This window comes from Spermophilus citellus, assembly GCF_964194105.1.
Source record: "Spermophilus citellus genome assembly, chromosome: 1".
In the NCBI taxonomy this organism is placed as follows: Eukaryota; Metazoa; Chordata; class Mammalia; order Rodentia; family Sciuridae; genus Spermophilus; species Spermophilus citellus.
Genome location: NC_138182.1, coordinates 34,832,997 through 34,856,898, shown reverse-complemented (window position 1 = coordinate 34,856,898; position 23,902 = coordinate 34,832,997). Strand labels below are relative to the sequence as shown.

The 23,902-nt window shown below is 38.6% G+C and overlaps 1 protein-coding gene across 1 annotated transcript in view; it reads right to left on the bottom strand.

Moving 5' to 3' along the window:
- Positions 1-23,902, bottom strand: part of FREM2 (FRAS1 related extracellular matrix 2) — a 177,572-nt gene that overhangs the window by 72,351 nt on the left and 81,319 nt on the right. Inside the window, exons 5-6 of the mRNA XM_081301810.1 lie at positions 16,634-16,759; positions 15,197-15,448 (exon numbers count right to left, since the gene is read on the bottom strand). Of these exons, the coding sequence (XP_081157936.1) occupies positions 15,197-15,448; positions 16,634-16,759 (378 nt within the window). The remainder of the gene's footprint in view (positions 1-15,196; positions 15,449-16,633; positions 16,760-23,902) is intronic.

Here is a 23,902-nt window from a genome sequence, read left to right as displayed (position 1 = left end):
AAAGGAGGCTGTAACGACCTATGGGCCGCAAGCTCCCTTCACAATAAGCATGGTTGAATCTGTTACCAACTTGGACATGACACCAGCAGATTGGGCTAACATGTGTCGATCTGTGCTAAACGGAGGACAATATTTGTTATGGAAGGTTGCCAATGAGGAATTTTGCATGGAGACAGCTAGGCGAAATGCAGAAGCTGGGTACCCTCAAAGAAATATGGACATGCTTTTGGGGAAGGGACCTTATGAGGGTCAAAGACAACAAATTGAATATGACCCTGGTGTGTACGCACAAATTGCTGTAGATGCAGTTAGGGCATGGAAAACTTTACAGGGGCATGGAGACTTACAAGGTCAATTATCTAAGGTAATACAAGGAACTAATGAACCTTATGCTGAATTTGTAGATAGACTTATTCAGTCAGCCTCTAGGATATTTGGAAATACAGAACAGGTAATGCCATTTATAAAACAACTGGCTTATGACCAAGCAAATCGTTGCTGCAGAGAGGTCATTAGACCATGGAGACATGAGGATTTAAACACATATATTAAATTATGTAGAGACATTAATGAACAGGGGCAAGTCTTAGCAGCAGTACAACAGGCTTTAGATGCCAGGCCAAGAACATGCTATAATTGTAATCAAACAGGACATTTTAAAAGGAGTTGCCCCATAAGAGGAGGGTTTAACAAAGCTGGATATCAAAGGAATAGAATACCAGGTATTTGCCCACGATGCCGTAGAGGGAGACATTGGGCTAATGAATGCCGTTCTCAAACCACCATAGAGGGTATTCCGTTATCAAAAAACGGACAAGGACCAAGTGTTTACCCACGATATCGTGGAGAAAGGTATCAAGCTCCATTGCCAAAAAACGGACTAGAGGGCCCAATGCCCCGGGGCCCCAAACCACAAATATATGGGGCAATGGAGGAACCCAACAGCCCCATCAAGGTAGTGCCCAGGACGCATTATCCATTAAATCCCTCATCAGACAAACTAGAGGGAGCGCAGGGCTGGACATCTGCGCCTCTGCCAGAGCAGTACTAACCCCAGAGATGGGAATTCAAATCATTCCCACAGGAGTAAAAGGACCTCTTCCCCAGGGAACAGTAGGCTTATTATTGGGACGCAGTTCTTCTACACTAAAAGGACTTATGATAAGTCCTGGGGTAATTGATCCCGATTATGAAGGTGAAATAAAAATTATAGCTAGTTCTCCAAGAGGTATATCAGTAATTTCACCAGGAGATAGAATAGCACAGTTATTAATAATACCCAGCCTGCATGATAAATTTTCCAGTTGTAATGTAGAAAGAGGTTCCAAGGGATTAGGCTCCACAGGTGTAGATTGGGCTATGCTGTCTTTAAATTTAGATTCTCGCCCAATGCTAAAATTAAAAATTCAAGGACATGACTTTAATGGGCTGCTGGACACAGGTGCTGACCTCAGCATAATATCTCGTCAAGAATGGCCAAAACATTGGCCATTACAACAAGCCACTCAAACGCTTCGAGGCCTAGGAGTGGCAACAAATCCCCATAGAAGTGCTATGGTATTAGATTGGAGGGATCCTGAAGGATGTGAAGGAACTATACAGCCCTATGTATTGGATCATCTTCCTGTAAATTTATGGGGACGAGATGTCCTAGATCAATTAGGATTGACATTAACAAATAACATCAATCCTAACGCGCCCACTACTAGGGCTAAACAAGGCTTTAGGAAAGAAAAAAGATTAAGAGAACAAGAACAAGGTATGACAGCACCTATTCAAATAGATCAAGAAATAAATAGACATGAATTGGGTTTTCAGAAAGGGCCACTGAGACAATCAAAATTACTTGGAAATCAGAAAGACCAGTGTGGGTTCCTCAGTGGCCCTTGACTAAAGAAAAGATACAAGTAGCCCATGACTTGGTCAGACAACAGTTAGCGGAAGGACATATACAACCTTCCGTATCCCCCTATAATACTCCCATTTTTGTCATTAAAAAGAAATCTGGTAAATGGAGATTATTACAAGATTTAAGAGCCATTAATAATGAGATGGTTATTATGGGACCTGCTCAATCAGGGATTCCTCAATTGTCTGCTTTACCAAAAACCTGGCATGTTTTAGTTATAGATATTAAAGATTGTTTCTTTTCAATTCCAATTCATCCCGAGGATAGTCCACATTTTGCATTTACTATCCCTGCACTGAATCATGAAGGTCCTGATCAGAGATATGAATGGAAAGTACTCCCTCAAGGGATGGCTAACAGCCCAACTATGTGTCAAATTTATGTTAATAAAGCAATCCAGCCACTTAGAAACCAAAATCCTGAACTACAAATATTTCACTATATGGATGATGTGTTACTGGCACATAAAGATAAAAACACATTACTAGAATGTTATGCCACACTTACAAATTTATTGAAAAATTATAATCTAGAGATAGCAATAGATAAAGTACAATTAAATCTTCCAATTAATTATTTAGGAGTTCTATTATCCTCAACCATGGTCCGTCCACCAAAAATTCAAATACGATTAGATCAACTCAAATCACTTAATGACTTTCAAAAGTTATTGGGAGACATAAATTGGATAAGGCCTTATCTAGGCATACCAACAGGAGAGTTAGGACCTTTATTTGATATTCTAAAAGGTCCATCAGATCCAAATTCACCCCGCATGTTAACGCCTGAAGCAAGAAAAGTATTAAAAATCATTGAAACATATATGGAAAATATGCATTTGGATAGAATTGATATAAGTTTGCCTTTATTATTTATTGTACTACCAACAAAAAATATTCCTACAGGAGTATTTTGGCAAGAAGGTCCATTATTGTGGATACATTTATCTTATTCCCCTAACACTATTCTTACTAGATATCCTGAGGCTGTAGGACAATTAATACTCAAAGGAATAAAAGCAGCTAAGGGAGTGTTTGGGATTTCTCCCAATAAAATTATTACTCCATATACTATGGATCAAATTGATGAGTTAGCTAATGAGTTAAATACTTGGGCAATAATCCTGTGTAAAACTAGTGTTTCATTTGATAATCACTTACCATCTAATCCTTTGTTGTCTTTTTGGTCTAAGCATCCTGTAGTTTTTCCAAAAATGACAAGAAAAACCCCTATCATAAATGCTCCAAATATATTCACTGATGGGTCAAACAATGGTACAGCAGCAGTAGTTACTCCTGATCAAACTTTTACATTTTTAGTACCCAAACAATCAGCTCAAAAGGTAGAGCTTAATGCAGTATTACAAGCTTTTATGATGTTTAAAGATTCTGTATTTAATTTATTTTCTGATAGTCAGTATGTAGTTAATGCTATTAATTCCCTTGAAGATGCTGGTAGGATTTCCCCTTCCTCTACTGTTTTCTCTTTGTTTTCCGCTATACAAAGTCTAATCTGGGACCGAAAAGATCCATTCTTCATAGGTCATATCAGGGCACATACAGGATTGCCTGGAGCCCTTAGTATGGGCAATGAACTAGCAGATAAATCTACACATGACATACATATTTTCTCCACAATAGAAGAAGCTATAAATTTTCATAAAAGGTTCCATGTCAATGCTAATACTTTACAAAAGCGTTTTAAAATAACTAAAGAACAGGCCAGACATATAATAAAACAATGTCAAAATTGTGTGACATTTTTACCACAAGTTAATCTTGGAGTCAATCCTAGAGGACTAATACCTAACCATATTTGGCAGATGGACGTCACACACTTGCCAGAATTTGGAAAATTAAAATATTTACATGTTACAGTTGATACCTCTTCCGGATTTTTGATGGGCTCCCTTCATGCCGGAGAAAAAACTAAAGATGTTATATCTCATTGCTTACAAAATTTTGCCACTGTGGGCGTTCCAAAACAGTTAAAAACGGACAACGGTCCTGGTTATACTTCCTCCTCTTTTAAACAATTTTGCTCATCATTTGGTATTACTCACATAACAGGAATTCCATACAATCCACAAGGACAAGGCATAGTTGAAAGAGCTCATCAAACTATTAAAATGTACTTATTAAAACAAAAGGAGGGAATTGGAAAGGGGTATATATCCCCCAAAGATAAACTTAAAATAACCCTTTTTACTCTAAACTTTTTAAATTTAGATTCATCGGGACTTAGTGCTGCGGAAAGACATTTGTACCCCAAAAATGTACATAAGCCTAAGGTACTTTGGAAAGATATTCTAACAGGACAATGGAAAGGCCCGGATCCAGTGATAGTCTGGAATCGGGGCGCTGTCTGTGTTTTCCCACAGGATGAACAGCAACCGATTTGGATTCCAGAGAGATTAACTAAAACAATTTCTACAGAAAAAGAAGATGATTTGACTCAAATCCATAACAGCTGACATCCAGAGCTCCAGCTTGGCTATTCTTACATCTGCGACAGTGATTAACCAAGGTTTTTTTTTTCAGTATCTATTTTATTATTGCATTTTTCCACATCATAAAGTTCTATTTTATTTTTGAGCTCATACAAACCTAGGTTAATGTTTTTCTGATCAGTTTTATTTTTTGACTGTGTTTTATTTTTTATTTATTTATTTATTTATTTATTTATTTATTTATTTATTTATTTTTTTTGACTGTGGAGTTTTTAAACATTGCAATGGAGATTTCACCTAAGTATAGTTACAAGGCCTTTATTTACTATTGTCTTATGTGTTGTATGTTGTGTGCACACTTCTGTTTTGTGTTGTATGTCTGTATGTGTGTATGTCCATATTTCTTATATGAGGAGCGCTCATGAAAAAATGGATCCGAATTTTTTCTTTATTCACGTGATTTATATGGTTTAATTTAAATTAGGTGAACAGCTGTTTATGATTGTTGTTAAAGATGGTTAACAGATCTGTTTGTTTACTAATTTAAATTTGGTAAACGGCTGTTAAGGATTGTTTTTAAAGGAGTTTAACAGATCTGTTTGTTTACTTTCACCTTTTCTTTTTATTATATTTAATAATTCTGTTCAGGATAATGTCTCTTTACCATCATTGCCAGAATTTCCATCTCCATCCCAATTCCAGTGAAGACTGAGATAAAACCAAACTACAGCTTCTATGATAGCTATCACAGTAAACTGTATAAACTGATGCATCAATGAATATAACTCAACAAGTAATGCTATCAAGGACTTGATTTACTTTGGGAGGATATGGACATATTGATAGACTCCTCCAATTTGAACTGCTTGCAGAACTTGCCTGGACTATATATCAGTTGCATACATTGTGAAATATCATCTGGTGCACCGAATTGTGGTACTGCTGGCATATTTTTGCTGATGGTGTCACCAGTGATGCAATTTCCTTGCCAGCTCACCCCATGTTTATTGTGGTAATACTGGCATATCTTTGCTGATGGTGTCACCAGTGACGCAATTTTTCCAAAGGAGCCGTCAATTGGCTTGGTGTCGTGGCATTTCTGTATCCTCCTCCCTTCTACTAGTGATGGTCTAAATTTGGGGGCCAACAGAGGTGAGGCAAAGAACCTCACCCCCCCACTGGCACCAAGGCTAAATTTGGGGGCCAACAGAGGTGAGGCAAGAACCTCACCCCCCCACTGGTGCATAGGCCTATCCACAAGCATGGCTGAATGCTGGACCGGTAGTCAGCGACGGGTTGCTCTGATTACAGTGGATTCAACCTAAGACAGGAAGCTGACGCCTAAAGGTCAGTTCTCCCATGACGGGTAAGAACCATATGTTAAATTGGACAACCTACCAGGCACGGTCCCTAGCCACATTGCTTGTTGCTTAATTAAACAGAAGGGGGCAGATGCTAGGAGCCACAAGCATATATACGATGTATGGCACCTTTGGTTGTAAAGTGACGCCAGCTAGCCACTGAGATGATTATGTTAAAATTTACATTCATATGCAAACTGGACTCCCGCTGTTCACCTTGGCCTGCTACCGGACTCAAGTTACGGGACTTTACGGGACTGCTGGAGAGTTCCCATTGGTTGGGGAAGGATAGTAGGAGGGAATTCCGGAGGAGGTGGGAGGAGACGGGGGGGTTCCGGTCGGCGCGCGGTTCCGGTCGGACACCCTCGTGGGAGGACCGGTTTTTGACTTGCTGGCGCTGAGAGTGTTAGCGGCTTTTTCAAAATAAAGTTTTGTTCCTGCTTGATTGGCTCGTGATTCTGTGCCCAGCCAAGACTGCGGCAGCTAAGCAACTCAGTGAGACCCTGTCTCTAAATAAAATACAAAAAGGACTGGGGATGTGGCTCAATGGTCGAGTGCCCCTAAGTTCATACCCCAATACACCGCCCTCCCCCCTGCCTGGCCAAATGGGATTGCCCACCGCTCCCAGCAGCCTTTTTCTCTCTTAAGTAATCTTAGAATAATTGGCCTTATTCTCTATTCATTTAAGTCCTTTTCATCTTTTAACGGCTCCATCCGTTCTTGCCCTGACTCATAGTGACTCATAGAGTGATTGCTTTTAATCACAGTCTGCCATTTTAGTTCTTTTCATGGCTTCAAGTTCTGTTTAAAATAAATTGTTCTCATTTAACCTCTTATAAACTTATTTTTTCATCTTATATAGTTTTTTCAGTCTTTTGAGATCCTGCCCTATGTCCTAAGTGTGTTTGTGTTTCCTACTTATATACTTAGTAGGGGGAAAACAAATATTTGCTGCCTAGGTATGGGATCTCAGAATAGATTTCTCTAAATGGCAAGACATTTTCCCATAAACTGTTTTTATTTTATTTTTGTTTCAAAAAGATGTAGTATCTATATCACTATATCTAATATCCTTCCCATATGGAAAAACGGGTATAATGTCTCTTAGTCACCCCTTCTGTGCCTTCATGGGGCAGAAACTCCCTAAACATCCTTTGGTTTTCATTGAATCTTTGGCACCATCAACACTATTAGTCCATAAATGCTGCAATGCAGTAGTATTCGGAGCATTGAGAAATTCATTTTTTCCATTTCTTGATATTTAATATTGCTCTACCTTAGACAGACTAAATACAGAATGCAAGTTTGTTTTGTCACCTTGGGGCTTTAATTGAATCTGCCCATTTCTTATAATGACTGGCCTGGCATTCCTTCATCGAAGCTAACATTAATGCAAATCATTGCATTTAAGAAGGAAAAAGATGGTGAGTAGGTCTTTCAGCTTTGCACAAATGAATTAAAAAATGCTTCACCCACACACTATTCCATGATGTATTTTTCTAACACTAGAAACATTTTCTTCTCTAAGCTACTCCTGCTGTTGAGAGAGCTTTTCTGATGTCAGTAAGCTTCCGAATGACACTGAATTGAGGTACATTTACCACAGGGCTCACCATGTCGTCTTTTACGTGTTCCTGGCTTCTATTGGGCATGGTAATTGTTCCACGGTGGTCAAGGAAGACAGCACTTTAGCAAAAAAAAAATCCCTGCAGGCTTCACACAAAGGCAGAGAATGGATTTAGCTTGAATGTGCCTTAATTAACTTCCAAAGACTGACAGCAAAGATTAGTGAAATATTCTTGGCACAGCCTTAAGGAACTAATATTGTGGTATTAAGCAGTGATCTTATTGAAATACTGAGGACTGAAGACAGGGACGCAGGATGTTTAGGGTATCAGCACAGAGAGCATTTTGCATGTCAGGCATGTTGCTGCTGGGGAACATGCTATTCTCCAAACACAATGAAGTTTTTTTCTCATTTCTTAAAGACCTAACAGATTTTATCACGACTCATTTCTGTACTTCTAGAGTCCCTGCCTTACTCTCCTACAGTAAGGTTGACACAAAGAGAAAATGCTGGGTTCCAGTAGAAATTTTCAGACATGTGCACCTAAGAAGAGCCACTAGCAATCCATGGCTTGGTCCTCTGCTCTGCAGTCACAGAAATCTCACTTTATAATTTTATGAGGAATAATTTAACTTTGCAGAGTCAAACTTTTTAAAATTCAGATTGCCCTATGATACAAATTAAAAGGGATTTATTTCTTTTTAGTTAGGGAACAGTTGGTGTATTTCTCATCTGGTATCCCTATTACCATAGAAACACAGAGATCAGAGCTAAAGGCATAGGAAAGGGAAGAGGCACTCTTCATTCAGGCTGAGTAACAGGCTTGAATATTTTCCATACTCCAATTGCATAATTTTCAGGGATTGAAAAATCGGCCACTCTTGGAAACATCTTCCTCTTGACAAATGTTGACATATAATTTTACTATTTTTTTTTCTAGATTTTAGTTTTAACACCCTTGAGTACATTCAGGATTCATGATAGTGTAGTGGTGAAACACTTTGACTCTGAGTTTAATAGACTTATATTTAGGACATGTATCCAACATTTTACAGCAGTGTGGTCTTAAGCAATTTTCTAATACTTTACAGCTAGTGATGTTCTTTTTCACTTATAAACTTTGTACATGATAGGCAAAAACGTCACCATTAGATACTAAAAACTGAACACAATATAGGTACAATTAGTGTAACCATTTTAAATCTATAGAAACCGAGACCTAGAGACATTAATAAAACCTGAAGTTAATAAAAGATGAAGTTTCCCAACAAAGCAAATTCCTCTAACATCAACTGTGGGTTTATCTTACCTACTATTTAAAAGTTGGTGACATATTTACATGTGAAAAAAAAAAAAATCTCCCCAGGCTGGTTAAAAGCCTTCAGTAAGCAAAAGGGATATGACAATGACCCAGCTTGTCACATGCTAGGTGCAGGTTTAGGAACAACTCATAACACTTAGACACTGAAATGTGTTTGATCCTTAGATTCCTTTTTTTTTTCCTCCCCCAGTACTGGAATTGAACCCAGGTCTCACACCTGCTAGGCAAGTGCTGTAGCACTGAGCTACACCCCAGCCTGATCCTTGGACTCTTCTCAGTGCCTCATTTTCAGGGGTTTTCACACTGTCATATGGACTTCTCTCCTATTCACCACTTCCACTCTCTGGTCAGCATTCATGAAAGCCATTCTTTTTTTTTCCTTTCAACATATTTTATTGTTGCATGATAGCTGTATATAATGATGGGATTTGTTGTTTCATTTTCATACATGTACACAAAATAACAATATTTTGGTGGATATCACTCCCCATCATCTTTATATTCTTTTAAATGGAGAATCATAAAATTTACTCATGGGATAAGTCATGTAAGGATCAATTTTGCATATTTTCTTAAGCAATCTTGTTATGGTTTGGATCTTAAGTGGCCCCCAAGGGTCATGTGCTAAAAAGGTTTGGTTGCTAGCATGTCACCTACTGAGAGGTGGTACGACCTTTATGAGGTGAAGACCTAGTGGAAGGAAGTTAGGACACTGGTTGTGCCATTTGAAGGGATCCTGGGAAACTCAAACCCTCTCCTTTCCCTCTCTGTTTCCTGGTGCCATGAGATGAGCAGCTTTGCTCCACCACATGCTGCTTGCTATGATGTCCTGCATCACCACAGGCTCAAAAGCAATGTAACCAGGCAACCATGAACTGAAACTGTAACTGTGAGCCCAAATCAGTCTTTCCTCTTTTATAAGTTGACTTTCTCAGGTGTTTTGTGACAGCAATGTAAAGCTGACTGACACAAACTATATAGTCTCCTAAGACTTTTATCCTTAATAGAGATAACTTACAGCAATCTCTCTAGCATAGCACTCTGCCTAGCACAGAACTCGTGATCTCTGAAGACCCATATCTTCATTTGCCTACTTGACACCCCATATTTTGAAGTCATTCAGGCTCTTCAAAATATTGTGGCCTAAAAGAACTCAACATTTGGTTCCTAATCTGATTCTACTTCCATTCTCCCTCTCAGTGAACTGGACCAACTCTTAATCCCACTGCCCTACCTAGAAACCAGAGCATCCCCCGAGTCTGACCTGTTCTTCATCTTTCCATATCTTTCCATGGTAATTACTTACCATGTCATGTTCTCTCTCAGCACTGTCTCATGGCTGCTTGCTGGTCTCTCCCCTGGCTATAACCACTCTGTTTCCGCTGCTGTCCCCAGCACCTGTACCCCTCCCACACTCCCCATCCCCAGCTCTTCAAAGCCATTCTCTATACTGTTGCCAGAGCAGAATATTTCTAAAACACAAATCTAATTTTGTCATTTGACTTAAAACCTTTTAGTAGTGTCCTATGTCTGTTTTAATAATAAAATACAACTCCTTCACACTGCAATAGGGCCTTAGCAGACTGGGCCTTGTCCATCTTTCCTAACTCCTCTTTGTTACTCCCTCGTGTGACGTCCAGGTCCCTGCCACATACAAACTTTCAGTCTCATGGATGCATTACAGCCACAGAGCCATGTGCTCATGAGTCTTCCCCTAGGAATACACTTTCACCAGACTATCCTGATACTGTTCTCAAATTCTAGCTAGAAAATCATATTTTCAAAGAAGCTTTTCCTGAACCTGGGCTGGGAAAGATGTAGATGACTTGTCACATTTATTTTATGTTTGTCTGTTCATTTATCTGTATATGCCCAAAGTCTGAATGGCCTGGGAGTTAAGAGGCTATGGTTCTCTTGTTTCTTATTATATCCTCAGCACACCTAGCAATGGGCAGGTATTAAGATGCTCAACACACATTTCTTGAATGAATGGGTGAGTGATAGGTTCTCAAAAAAATTTTTTTGAACAAGTAGTTATTAAACTGCAATGTGACAACCTCCAGAGATTCTATATTATGATTTGCTCCAATCAGAAAATCTTTAAAGTGGTTTCTTTTTCTAAAGTGAAATCTATGTTATACATGAAGTTGAAATTTTTACAGTGTGAGTTCATTTAAAATAAAGCACCAAATATACACATCAGAGTAACTTTAACCCATAGAAGAAGGGGAGGGATACTTTTGTTTCCATGTTTTCCTTTGTATTATTCATGTCAAGTATATGATAGATGTTTAAAGTGACTTCCCACAGGAAAGCAAAAAGGACCTTCCCTAAAATGACAAAAACCAGGGTGTGCTATATTAGGTTGAGGAGTAGATAAGCAATGCCAGGGAAGAAAGATACAGTTTGGCAGATGTGCACTCACTCTTTTTACTTATAGATCCTTTCTGCATTGAAAGACAAACCAGGTGGAAAAAATATGGCAATTTTGGCTTTCTGTGGTTTTTTTTGTACTTTTGCATTTATTCTTCATGCATATGCAATTTTAGGGATCGTAGCCAAGGTAAGGAAAGGGTGAATAATCAAGATACCATGCAAGAGAATGTTAAACAGAAAATTCACACGTGGACACTGAGCTGCTTGGCTCATTCACTGGACCCTTCCTTGATCCTCAACTCTTTTCAGCTTAGATATCAAAAAAGAAAATAAGTCAAGGGAGGGCTTTTCAAATTTATTTTATTAAAATGTATATTTGTAGATGTGCTGTTGGGGGAAGTACTGTGACTGTTTACTTAATTCACGGGTTCCAAACTTAATTTATTGACTTTTCCCCTCTATTGAGTGTCAGTCACTAGAGATGCCTGGTGCTAAATGAAAAGTGAGCTATTTTGGTTGCTATTCAGTTTCCTCTACCTTGTCAAGTATTGCTGTCTTTTTCACGTGAGAACTTGGTTTACAATGGAATTTTACTAAGGCCATTGACAACTTCATTCTGAAATTCTGTATGAAGAATGCATTGTGGAAAACATTCAAATTGGATTAAAATAAGACTTCAAACAACTTATTTTGTGTTTAACTCAGATATCTGTCAAGATAATAAACGAAAAGCAGGGTTTGCTCAGTAATTAAATTACTGTGCCCAAGAGGGTTATGTGCAGAAGTTAAAGTTCCTAAGAAAAATTTATCTTAGCAAAAAATAAAATAAAAACAAAGTTTGGATGTGATCTTTGGCTTAGCCCTGATGTTTCTGAAATAAAAACTGTTAGTTCACATGGCAACCTAATATCATACAAGAGTAGACCAGAGCCCCACTAGAGAACAGTGTTAGAGACGCGTCATTTTCACTCAGTAAAAGCTTTTCCAATGAATTACAATGACAATATTGTGAAATAGATATTTGGAAACCTTCCCATAAAATATGCTACAATCATAACCAATGTTCTTTTAAATGTAGGTCTTAGAATAAAAAAGGGATACTTTCAATAAAACTGAATAAAAGAAAAGTAAAAAACAGAATGCTATGTAAATGAGCTAATACTGTGGCTGCCCTAAGCGGGTTGCATTTCACTACCTACTAGGAACAGGAGATGTAAGGTGGGAATTTGCAACTGAAACCCCAAATGTAAATCCTGGATCCTGAAAGAGGTATACAAGTGAGGATAAAATCCATCTTCTAATGGAGCTTGTTATTTCTGCCTGGACTGTGGAGGGGAATAAAGTTTCAAGCTATGTAGCATTGAAAATCCTAAAATAAGAGGAAAATTAACATAGAGTCTGGCTCCTACTACTATAAATGAGAAACTTCTCTGAGGGTTTAACCCCTGAATCTAGGTTGTAGTTTTCCCAACCATTCAAATGGGTACTGGGATGTCATAGAAGTGGTTTGTCCAGAGCAGAGATGCTACTGGATTTCTCTTGTCTCCTTTCTCTGTCTCTCTTTTTTCTGTATTGTCTCTTTATTTCCTCTTTGGATATTATGCTCTTTCATTTTTCTCCCTTAATTTCTTGGAAATTACTCCTTGGCCTGTCTTTGGTTTGTTCTCATAAGACTCATTCTCATAAGACTCATTCTCATAAGACTCTCTCTGTGCCTCCCTCTTTGTTCTATTTCTTTCTCTCTCTTTTTCTCTCTCCTTATTCTGCAATTGGACTGGCCATTGTATTTTTAAGAAAATAATTGCAATATTTATTGAATAACATTAATAAATATCGTTCTTAATTAGAAAACGACTTTATAGGTTTTCTACCATTACACCATCAGAGTAGATTAAGCAATATTCTGTTTGCTTTTTCTTTCTTGCCTTGATTGGGAGGAGTGAAATGTGCCTAACATCCGGATGATGGTAAAATTTGCTGTTAAGGGTTTTGAGTTTTGTACAGAGGAATGGTAATGGTATGAGTTTCAGCAAGATGAAACTGGTCTCATTGGGAACCAAGGTCTGGCTGAGAAGAGATCTGAGGCTTTAGGGCCTGTGAGAAGTTTATTATAATCTACATCTGAAAGGAAGAGGGTCTGCCCAAATTAGAAAAGCATTGTTAGAAGTGGAAGGAAAAAGACAGATGGAAGAAAACAGAGCAGTCTGCACAGGACTCCTGATCCACTGAGTATGGATGGATTGGGCAAATGGAGGAGGCGGCATGACGGTTGCTGAGAATGCCTGACAAAGTGCTGGTTGAGCACATGGTACCCTGAACTCATTGCGAAAATCCAGCGGCCCTGTGTTCTGGGGTGAAGAGCACTGAGCTTTGGCTACCCCAGATGATGTCTACCTAGTTAAAATGCCACTTGCCCTGTTCACACTGTGGATTGGTAAAGCTCAGATGAAACACTGATAATGATGAAATATTTTACAAGTATTAGCTAATGGTACCATATCATCCACCTGATCACTATGAGGGAGACACTTTAAGGGAAGAGTGACAGCAGAGGTCATGCATTTGGGGCCCAGAGACCACTGTGTTGTACACCAGCCTGGCAAATTTGAGTCTGTCTCTGTCTCCCTAAATCTTCACTGGGTCATCTTGAAAAAGGGATAAAGACATCAACCTTCTTTCTTGTTAAGATTTAGTGATATATATGTTTAATTGTTTATTTGTGCACCTTTATTATTTTTCCCATATGCATCTTGTAGCGATCCATACAGAAATTATTATTATTATTATTATTATTAATTATTTTGCCAATGAAACAAACTGAACTAAAGTAAGCATCAAGTAGACTTTTTCTATTTTTACACTAAACCCAATTCTTCCTGTCCATACAGATTATCAATAGGTGAAGAGCTCTCTGGGCAGTAGGTAGTCTTTTAGTGTGAATCCTTAGATCTGTTTAGACTGACATTCAATATATTGGTGCCTTCTCTAATATTGATTCCATCTGAAATAAAATTCCTACACTTTATTCAAATTCAGAATGGAACTTCTTATTAAACCAAGACACTAAAGCAACATTTAAAAATATTTTCCATATAGTTTATTATCTATGGATAAGGAGCTTATCCATATCCAGAGGTAGAGTCAAGGCTTTCTTCCATCTTCTTCTGATGAAATCATTCCTAATTTTATCATCAGGATTTTTAAGCCTTTTCAGTAAAGGAAATTATTCTCACAGGGAAATAAAGCACAAGATAGCACAAAGAATCCAGCACTGACCCCTGACCACCTCTGCCTCTCACCTTCTCCTTTCTCTTAACTAGACCATTCCTGGTGGATTATTTTCAATCTGCTGAGTTTAAAGATGATTTGTGATTAAAGTCTTTTGACTCTCCTCCCCAGTGGAAAGACTCCTCCTTCTTGTCTTTCAGCTCCCATGAGAAAAATGTCCAGTGCCAGGTGGGGCAGGGAGATCTGCTCTCTCTGTTCACTGCCCTTTGCTTTCATTATAAGATTGTTTATAATCTTTGCTCTTATTCTCTTTCCTGACAAGAAAGTACAAACTATTTCTCCAATTGGGAGGATTAAGACCTCCTTTACTTTTTAGAAGGTCTGACTTCCTGGTAAGCTAGTTTCCCAGCAAAGAGTGGTCTAGTGTATCCACCTCTCTTCATCTTCGGGGTCAGGGAACTGCCTGTTGGAACTTAATTTCCCATATATTCATTACCTTTCCAGTTATTCATTGAACAGCCTTATCTGATGGGTTTCTCTGAAAAAGGGGCTTGAACGCTGAGAAGATTAAAGTTACAAAAAAAAAAAAAAAAAAACAAGCTTTAAAAGCCAAGCAAAACAAAGTGAAATAAGTTGGGTTCATTAAAACTACTTCAGTTCTTCACCATGATATTTTAAAAGTGTAATATCACCTAATGGTAAATGGTATTATCAAAGAAACTCTATGGGGGCCAAACAAACAAACAACCCACAAAAAACAAAAAATTCAAACAACAATAACAAAACTACCATACAGGTTGTTCAGCCCTTTAAAAACATTAAGTCAAGAATGAGGCTTTGGTTGAGGCAACCAATCCACACCACTGAATCTTATTCACGTTATAGAATCGAGCATAAAATAAATGTGCATGCTTTGATTGCTTTAGATTTCCATGCTTCTGTCTAGGAAGTTGTGCTTGATATTTGCAGGTAAATGAGAACTTACCATCATCTTTGTCGGGGAGGATTGTAACCTGAGCTCCTGGGAACTCTGATCCAATTCTCCCACCCATGGGCATGCTCAAAAGGACACGGAACGTTTCCTCTTCTTCATATAAGGAGTCATCAATAACAACTATCCGACACATTTTCTCCCTTTCATCTTTGTCAAAGCGAATAACACTGGTATGGTCCTCGGGCCTGGATATGTAATCCGAATAAGACAACACGGAAGTTGGCACAGTTCCGGTAGCTGTTCCTGGAGGAGGGGAGAATCCAAGAGGTTTTATGTAGAACATGTTACAGGGTATTTCCAGAAACCACTGTTTCATATGCAGTATATGAAGTCATTTAAAAGTCATTAGTATATACAATACCCCCAGAATTGCAATAGCAACTGTAGATTGTTCTACTATCATGAGTCAACTTTAGGGTGACCTCAAACCTTTACATCTCCAGTGTTTTCTCTGTCTTTCCTGTCCATGTACTTTTAGATCAACACGCTATTATAAAATAATAGTCCCTCTATTCAAATGCTTGACATCTATTAATCCTCTCAACTATCATTTTGGGTTTTACACATTTGGTAACTGAGGTTTACAGACATTAAACCACTTACTCTGGAGCTCAGAGCCCAGAGCTTATTCTGAAGACTATTTTCATCATTATTCTATACTGCCTTCAAATTCATATACAGAAATAAAAAATTTAATGGAACTCTGCTCAGGTATCAATGCATATGTGACTTTTTCTTTTGCATTCATAGAAAATCGTCTGCTTTGCTGGGCTCAGTGGCTCACGCCTATAATCCCAAGAATGTAGGAGGCCAAAACAGGAGGATTGTAAATTCCAGCCTCAACAATTGTCTCAAAATAAAAAGGATTGGGAATGTAGCTCAGTTTTAAAGTACTTCTGGTTTAAATCCCCAGTGCCAAAAAAGAAAATCTACTGCTTTCCCAGAAGGCATCTAGTATGTTAAAGAATATTATGTATTCGTTTTAATTTTGCATGACATAAATCGCCTTTCATAGGGTGCTTGTCCAAGAGCAAAACAAGTATTTTGAAATTGGTTAAAATGAGTTTCACACTAGTTTTAAGTTAGTTTATTTTCCTTGGATATACATTGCTGCTTTTTTTCTTTTTGTTTGTTTGTTTTAAGCAATAACTCCCCTCAACCTGAAGAGCTTGAATGGGCGTCAGTTTCTTGTCATCTGAAAAGCCTTGAGAATTACAATAGGTGATCATGTGGAGTCAGAAACTTCTGCGGTAAGTAGCAGATGCTCTCCGGGGCATCCTCAGAGGTATGACATGGAAGACAACTTCTGAATAAATGCTTTTTTTGTGATTATAAAAACTTCAAACCCTTCATGGCAAAATGTCATGGCTCCACCATGTTAAAGAGGCTTATTTACATGGTTTGGTTCTATTTCAGTTTAGTTTCTACCTTGCTGTGTGTAACAGATCACCATGAACTCCTGGCTGACGTCTCCTGTCCTCCTGATGGGAATGAACAGCTCGCCCACATCTTCTTCAATGGAGTATTCAGACTGGGGAATGAACACAGTTGATTCTGAAGAGAAAACATAATCAAGGTGCTCTGATTATTTTGCTTGAGCTTTAATTTCCTGTGCAAATTAAAATTTCTCTAGTGATTAATTATTTTTTTCCTTTCGTGTATTCTTTTAGAGTAATAGTGTGAGGGTTAAAGAGAGGAGGGGGAAAAGAAGTTGTTGTAATGCATGCAGGCTGTGGGCCACTGATGTTTTAAATCTACACAAAACCCATCATGACTTTTATCTCCAGTGTACTGCTCATTTCTCAATTAATAAGTGCTGCTGACAGAGTTCCTTTAAATCCAACTTTATTCTCCTTCCCCTGGAGGGGTATAATCTGAGAGGTCTGTGACCTCAGTCATTTCCTCAAACCATATGGGGTGGGTGGGGGGCGGAAATCTAGGCTTGCACAGTTGAAACTACTTGCCAAGACTCTCCCTGGTGGAATCAGGATTAGAACTCAGCTCTTGTAATGTCTACTCTAATTCTTTTCACTCTTAGAGTGGTCCTTTTGGATGATTTATGATTTAAAATATAATAATATACTGTTTGACACTTTTAAACATAACAGTTCCTTTAGAATTCATAAATCTATTTATCAGTTGCAGGGAATGATTCTGCAGTATCCTTTCCTAGCAGGATAATCATAGCATGTGGTATATAAATTAGATTTATGTACTATTATAAGTTTCAACAATTCACTTTTAACATAATTAAAAGGTACATTAAATAATAAAAATAACATAATTAATTAAATTGTTAAAAAAAACCAGTTACTATGTAAAATTATAAAACCATTGAGTTCAATAGTTTGACATCATAAATCCCAAACTGGCACCCTGTATTTGATTGGGAGGGTGTTTCCCTGAAAGTCTCATATCCATACACACACACAAGATGTTTTATGACTATTTTTTAAAATCATCATCCCCACTTTGGTGGATAGTTATAAAAGATGGTGGATACAGGCCTTGAGGTCCACTGTGCACCCTGCTCTGTTCCCAGACCCTGGAAAATATATGAAATGTATAATGGTTCATTTTTCAACTTCTAGCTTGCAGGTGGGTCAGCCAAAGGGAGACACAGGAGTGGCCTTGGAGGGCGAGAGCCTAGTGAGTTTCAGCATTTATCCCTGCCCACCTCAGGTTTCCAGAGCTGGCTGTGTGCCCCTCTGGCCCATAGGTGACAGCAGTAACCTCACTCATCTTGGGGCACTCTGCTATATCTGGGCATCTAAAGATCCTTTTCTTCACCTTGGTAAAAGAGTCCCAAGGCTAAATTCTATTAAATTAAATTTTATTAAATTCTATTTGAGCCTGTCATTTATTTTCTCCTGGGTCTCTGACACACTAATTTTTAAATTGCTTATATTTAAAAAATCTGAATATAAGATATAATAACTAATTTTTTCATTTATCAAATATTGATGGAGTGACTCCAACTCAATAGGAACTGTACTACGCAAAGCAGATATAAAAGTAAACAAAAACCCTGCCTTCCTGGAGTTTCCATTCTAGTTGGGGGATGGGTAAGAGGAAGAAAATAAATATATATAGAAGACATCACATCAGGATATGATATAGTAAACTAAAATGTGCTCCCCAGTAGCAGGGCATGCTGGGGCTGGGCTTGTGGGGGTGGAGGGTTCTAGGATACACAGACGTCACAGGAGGTGTTTCTGATAGAGTCACATTAGAGCTGAGGTTGGAAGGTAGTGATGAGATGCCCTAATGTTCTGAAAATATGTCAGTGTACAGTGCCACCACCCCATGTCCTGAGCCCTCCCATGGTTCCATTTTGAGAGAACACTGTAGAGATGACAGTTCCAGGCAAAAGGAATGAATATGTGAAAAGGATTTCCGGCCATGTTGTGCCAAGTGTGTACAAGGAACAGCCACAAGGCCAAGCAGCCAGAGCTAATTGAGGAAGGCAGGATTAAGACCTAGGACCAGAGAGAAGGTGACAGGGTGGATGGTAGGTGGATCACAGCAAACCTTCAGGAATATTAGCAGGACCTTGGTTTTTATGGTGAATAAGAATGGAAATAAAGTTTTGAGAGCAAAGAGATGCTGTTTATTTAGAGCTTGAGATAACGATGGAGCTCACCACCTTTACTTGTGTTTAGACAGAGAGCCAAAGGCAGACAAAGAAGCGGGACAGCTTAGTAGGGGAAAGGGAATCTCCCGTGATCCCTGGTTACAGGCTGTGGGGCAGGAAAGATGTAGCAAGCTAACTAATTAGGGTGTCCTATGGAATTGTGAAGGGCTGCATATTTGGGTTTCTCTGGTTGGTCTATAGTTGGAAATAAGGAAAAGAATTAGGGAAGGTATCAGGTCAAGTCCTGATGATCTTGGTCTGATTGGTATAGAGGTTGTGGTTTGGCTTCTGTAGGTCACTGGTAGAGCTGAATTTTCATATGTGGTATGGCCTTCTCTGCACATTCAGTCTCTCAAAATGGAATCATGGGAGGGCTCTGGCCATGGGGCGATGGCACAGTACGCTAACACATTTTCAGAAGGTAAGTTTTGGCTGCTGTGAGATAGCCATTAAGTGCCAGCAACTGAAGCAAACAACTTGGTTAGGAGACTTTGCAACCACTCAAGGAGGAAATCACAGAAGATTGGACCGGGAGGTACATTAGGGGTGTTACTGGATGTGTTACTCTATGACCCTGGAGGATAAATTACCAAGGAAGACCCCAAAGAATTTCTGAAAAATCACATATGTCATGTAAGAGAACCTGAAGAACCAAGGATGACTCCAAATTTGGTTGTCTTTACTAAATGGACAGGTGAAATTTCTGTTTACAAAGGGGAGGAAGACTATAGGTGAATCAGATTTGGGGGGAAATTGGAATTCCATTTTGGACATATAAAAATCAAAGTGTCTTAAATATCCACATTGAAATGACAGAGTGCCCTGCTGAGAATATAATCCTGGATTTCAGTGGAGAGGTCCAGATTGGAAATACACAGGTGGGAGTTGGGGGCAGGTTGATGGTATGCCCAGAGTGAGTGAATCAGAAAAAAAATCACACAGGAAAGGATTATAGACAAGAAGGGGAATGGGTCCACAGACTCCCTTCAGGGCACTGAGATGTCAGGGAGGAGACTGAGCAAAGAAGGCTAATAAGTGATGGGGACAACCAAGAGAGTGAAGACATGGGAGGTCAAGTGCAAAACCTGTGTCAAGGAAAAGGGGGAAGCTGGGCACAGTGGCGCATGCCTATAATCCCAGCTGTTTGGGAGGCTGTGGCAGGAGGATCGTGGGTTCAAAGCCAGCCTCCGCAAAAGCAAGGCGCTAAGCAACTCAGTGAGACTCTGTCTCTAAATAAAATACAAAATAAGATTGGGGATGTGGTTCAGTGGCGGAGTGCTCCTGAAATTCAATTCCCAGTACCCATCCCTCCAAAGAAAAAAGAAAGAAAAAGGAGGAGAGCATTTGTTTCAAATGCTGCTAAATCAGTTGAGTTGAGATGTGAGAGCTCATCATCAGATTTAGCAAAGAGAAGGCACCAGAAGTTGGCCATCTTCCCTAGAACTGTTTCAGTGGGAGAGAGGGACGAGATATTGAAGAATTGGGTTTACAAGAGAATGGGAGAACAGGAACTGGAGACAATAGGCCTAAGAATTTCTCTCAAGTGCTTTAAATGGGATCAAAGTGGCAACTAGAGAAAATCTGGTTTATTTTTAAGATGAGTTTTTCTAAGGGCAAGAACTGCACCTACATTTATGAAGTAAGATTTTACCAATTTAAAATTTCCACATAGAATCATCCTGACTTTAGTGCAAAAAAACACTCAATGTGTTTTTTGAGTATTCAAATATTGAGTTTCAAAAGTTTTTTTTTTTTTATTAACAGATGTACAATTGCCCTATGTCACCTAGGTTTTGGCAGACTTTAGGTCTGGCACTTGTGGCATGAAATATGAAATATCATGGAAAGCTTGGTATCTTTTCTAGGGTTTTTTTAAGGGGTGCATGTTTGTATCTCTTCAAATTCATGTGTTGACACCCTAACTCCTAGTGTGGTGGTGTGCAGATGGGCCTTTGGGAAGTGATAAGGTTAAGTGAGGTCATGGGGCCCCTAGGGTGGCGTGAATGTCCTTATAAGAGGAGCAAGAATGAAATCTCTCTCCATCAGTGTGCAAAGAGTGCTGAGCGATACCCTGCAAATACAGCAAGAAAATAACCGTCTATAAGCCAGAAAGAGGGGACCCTTACCATAAACCATATCAGCTAGCACCTTAATTATGAACCTCCCAGCCTCCAGAACTGTGAAAGAGAACTGTCTATTAACACCCCCAGTATCTTGGTATAACAGTTGGAGCTAAGACATGGTCAGTCTATGTAATATTCATAATATAACATATACTGACCAATTTTGTTTTCAAATAAGTTATTTAAAAAAGTTTTATGGGTGGGATTTTAATTGCATAAACCCTTTAAGATTTATACCTTTAATACCTAAGGTTCCTCCTAAACTCCATGACCCATGCAGCATTGATTAAACAAGACAGGACTTCTTGGCAGTGCCAGCATGTTGAAGGATGAACAAAGAAAAAAACTGAGAATTTGGATCATGCCCTCAGCTCTGGAATTCCCTCCTACAGTTGATCTGACAGAGGGTAAATAGGCCCAGTATCAAGTGCAGGTCTTCTGTCGACCTAACTTCTAACAGAAATGCGTAATCTGTGGGAGAAACTAGGAAAGGGTATCAGGGAGACGAAGAAAGATTTCCCTAGTAGACTTTTCTGTTAATATTATTTTTCAACTTCAATTTGTATATACAATAGAAGTATATGTACAGGCTGCCTCAAGTATGCACAGCTCTTTAGGAGAAAAATTTCTAAAAGTGTCATTCTCGTATTATCTTTAAAAATGATTAGCTAACCCACACCGACTTCTTACTGTTTGCTAAGCCCTATTCTAAACACTTGACGTGTACTGGCTAGTTTTGTCTTTGCAACAACCTTTGAGGGGAGAACTATTGTGGCTATTATTTTACCTCTGAGGACATGAGGCTCACAGATGTGAAGAAACCCCCGGAAGGGCTAGGTTGGCAGGTGTTGATGGAGTTGAACCCAGACAGCCCATCTCCGAACCCTTGCTCATAAGCCTGTGCTCTATTGTCTGAAGGGAGAACACTCAGAGAGTATCACTCAAAGCACAGGAAAACAAAAGGCTAAACTAAGATGAGAAAAGAGGAATTTAAAGTATTGCTGAGAGGGGGAGAGAGCAGGGGCCTAGGGGAATGTATAGGGAAACTAGAAACAAGTGTTGGGAGGAATAATTCAAAGATAAGTACTGTTAGGCCCAGCACAGTGATGCATGCCTGTAATCTCAATGGCTTGGGAGGTTGGGGCAGGAGGATCCCAAGTTCGAAACCAGCCTCAGCAACCTAGTGAGGCTGTAAGCAACTCAGTGAGACCCTGTCTCCAAATAAAGTATTAAAAAGGAGCTGGAGATATGGGATGTGTATCAGTGGTTAGAGCCCCTAAGTTCAATCTGTAGTACCAAAAACAAAAGACAAAACCCAAAACCCCCAAACCAAAAATACCCCAGTACCATCACAGAAATTTTATATAGACATGCAACTGTACACATACAAAGTTATAAAAGTATCATATGTATAGCAGTACAGCATACATATTAGTATATAAAGAGAATATGACATATGGATATTATATAAAAGTATATATGTAAATCTCACTCACACATTATATTGAAACTGTAGCTGTCTTTCTGAAGATACTCATTGAGGGAAAAATCAAAGGGCTAAACTATAGAATTACAAAGTTCTTGCAAAGTAAGCAGAGACCAGTACAAAAAAAAAAAAAAAAAAAAAAACACTCAAAGAACAAAAACCAACCAGTCAACAAACAAAAATGACTACAGAGTTATGCTCTAAAACATTAGCAATTGTTATTCCTATGTATAGGATTGCAAATGACTTTTTACAAAATTTAATATGATTTATTTTTTGGTAGTTTTAGGTTTAAAAAAAAGAGTAGAAAAGTTAGTACACAACCCTATACCCCCACTTTTGTATTCCACTATTATTAACATCTTGGATTTCTTTTTGATAATAAAAGTGTGTAACTTTTAGACTTTCAGTATGGTTTCATTACCCTTTATTTTGAAAGATAAAGCAGAATTGAGTGAATGCATTCATTATTAGTCAATGTGATTGTACTGTAATGAACATTTGGATTTGTAACCACTGTTTTTATTTTTAGGTCTTGACTGTGCTTCAACTCAGGCAAAAAAAAAAAAAAAGACTTTTGTTCTCACAAATAAAGTAGTTGTAGCTATCTGAAAGAGAATGTCCATGCTGTCCTTTTGCTCAATTATACTATACAAATTATACTATACAAATGAAAAAACAAACAAACAAAAGGAACAATCAGACTTGGCTAAAAACATGATAGAACAAATTATCTTCTAAAAATTTGCCATAATAGATCAAGGAAGGAATGGGAAATGTAGCACAGGGATAAAAGCACTGAGTGTTCACTGCTTTTAAAAAAATTTGGCACATTCAAAAAACGACTAAAAGACATTCCGGTGCATCTTCCTGCTGTGATTTGTGAGGGCAGAGAGGATCTGCCATTGGCAAATGGATCATTCAATAGCAATCTTTCAGTTGCCATTCAGTGGAATTTCTGTTCCCCCAGATGGAGTGTAATCACACCCATTTTTGCTAATACCAAAGAAAACCAAACCAAACAGCCTGCAACCGGTTGACTTCTGCAGAGAATAAAGGATAACTCTATTTCTCAGGTCCTCATTTAGAAAATGTGGTAAATGTTCCATGAACTTTAAAGCCCCTAACTGGAAATTTCTATATGCATATACAAAGGAAGGAGACGATGGGATCCAACTGAAACAAGGAATGACAGCCATGGGCTAGAGAAGAACCAAGGAGTGAGGTAAAAATCATGAAAACAAATAGTTAATTTTCCACCTGTGCAAACTCTGGGGCCACAAATGTCCCCATTTGTGGTATTACAAAGAGGTACTACAAAGAGAGAGTAAGCAACCTGTTCTTTCCTTATTTTAGTTCTTCTCTTTATTTATGAGGATTTTGAATGTATTTATATGTTCAATAAATGAATGAATCCGTTTGTCTAGGAAGTTGTTGATTTTCATTATCATGGC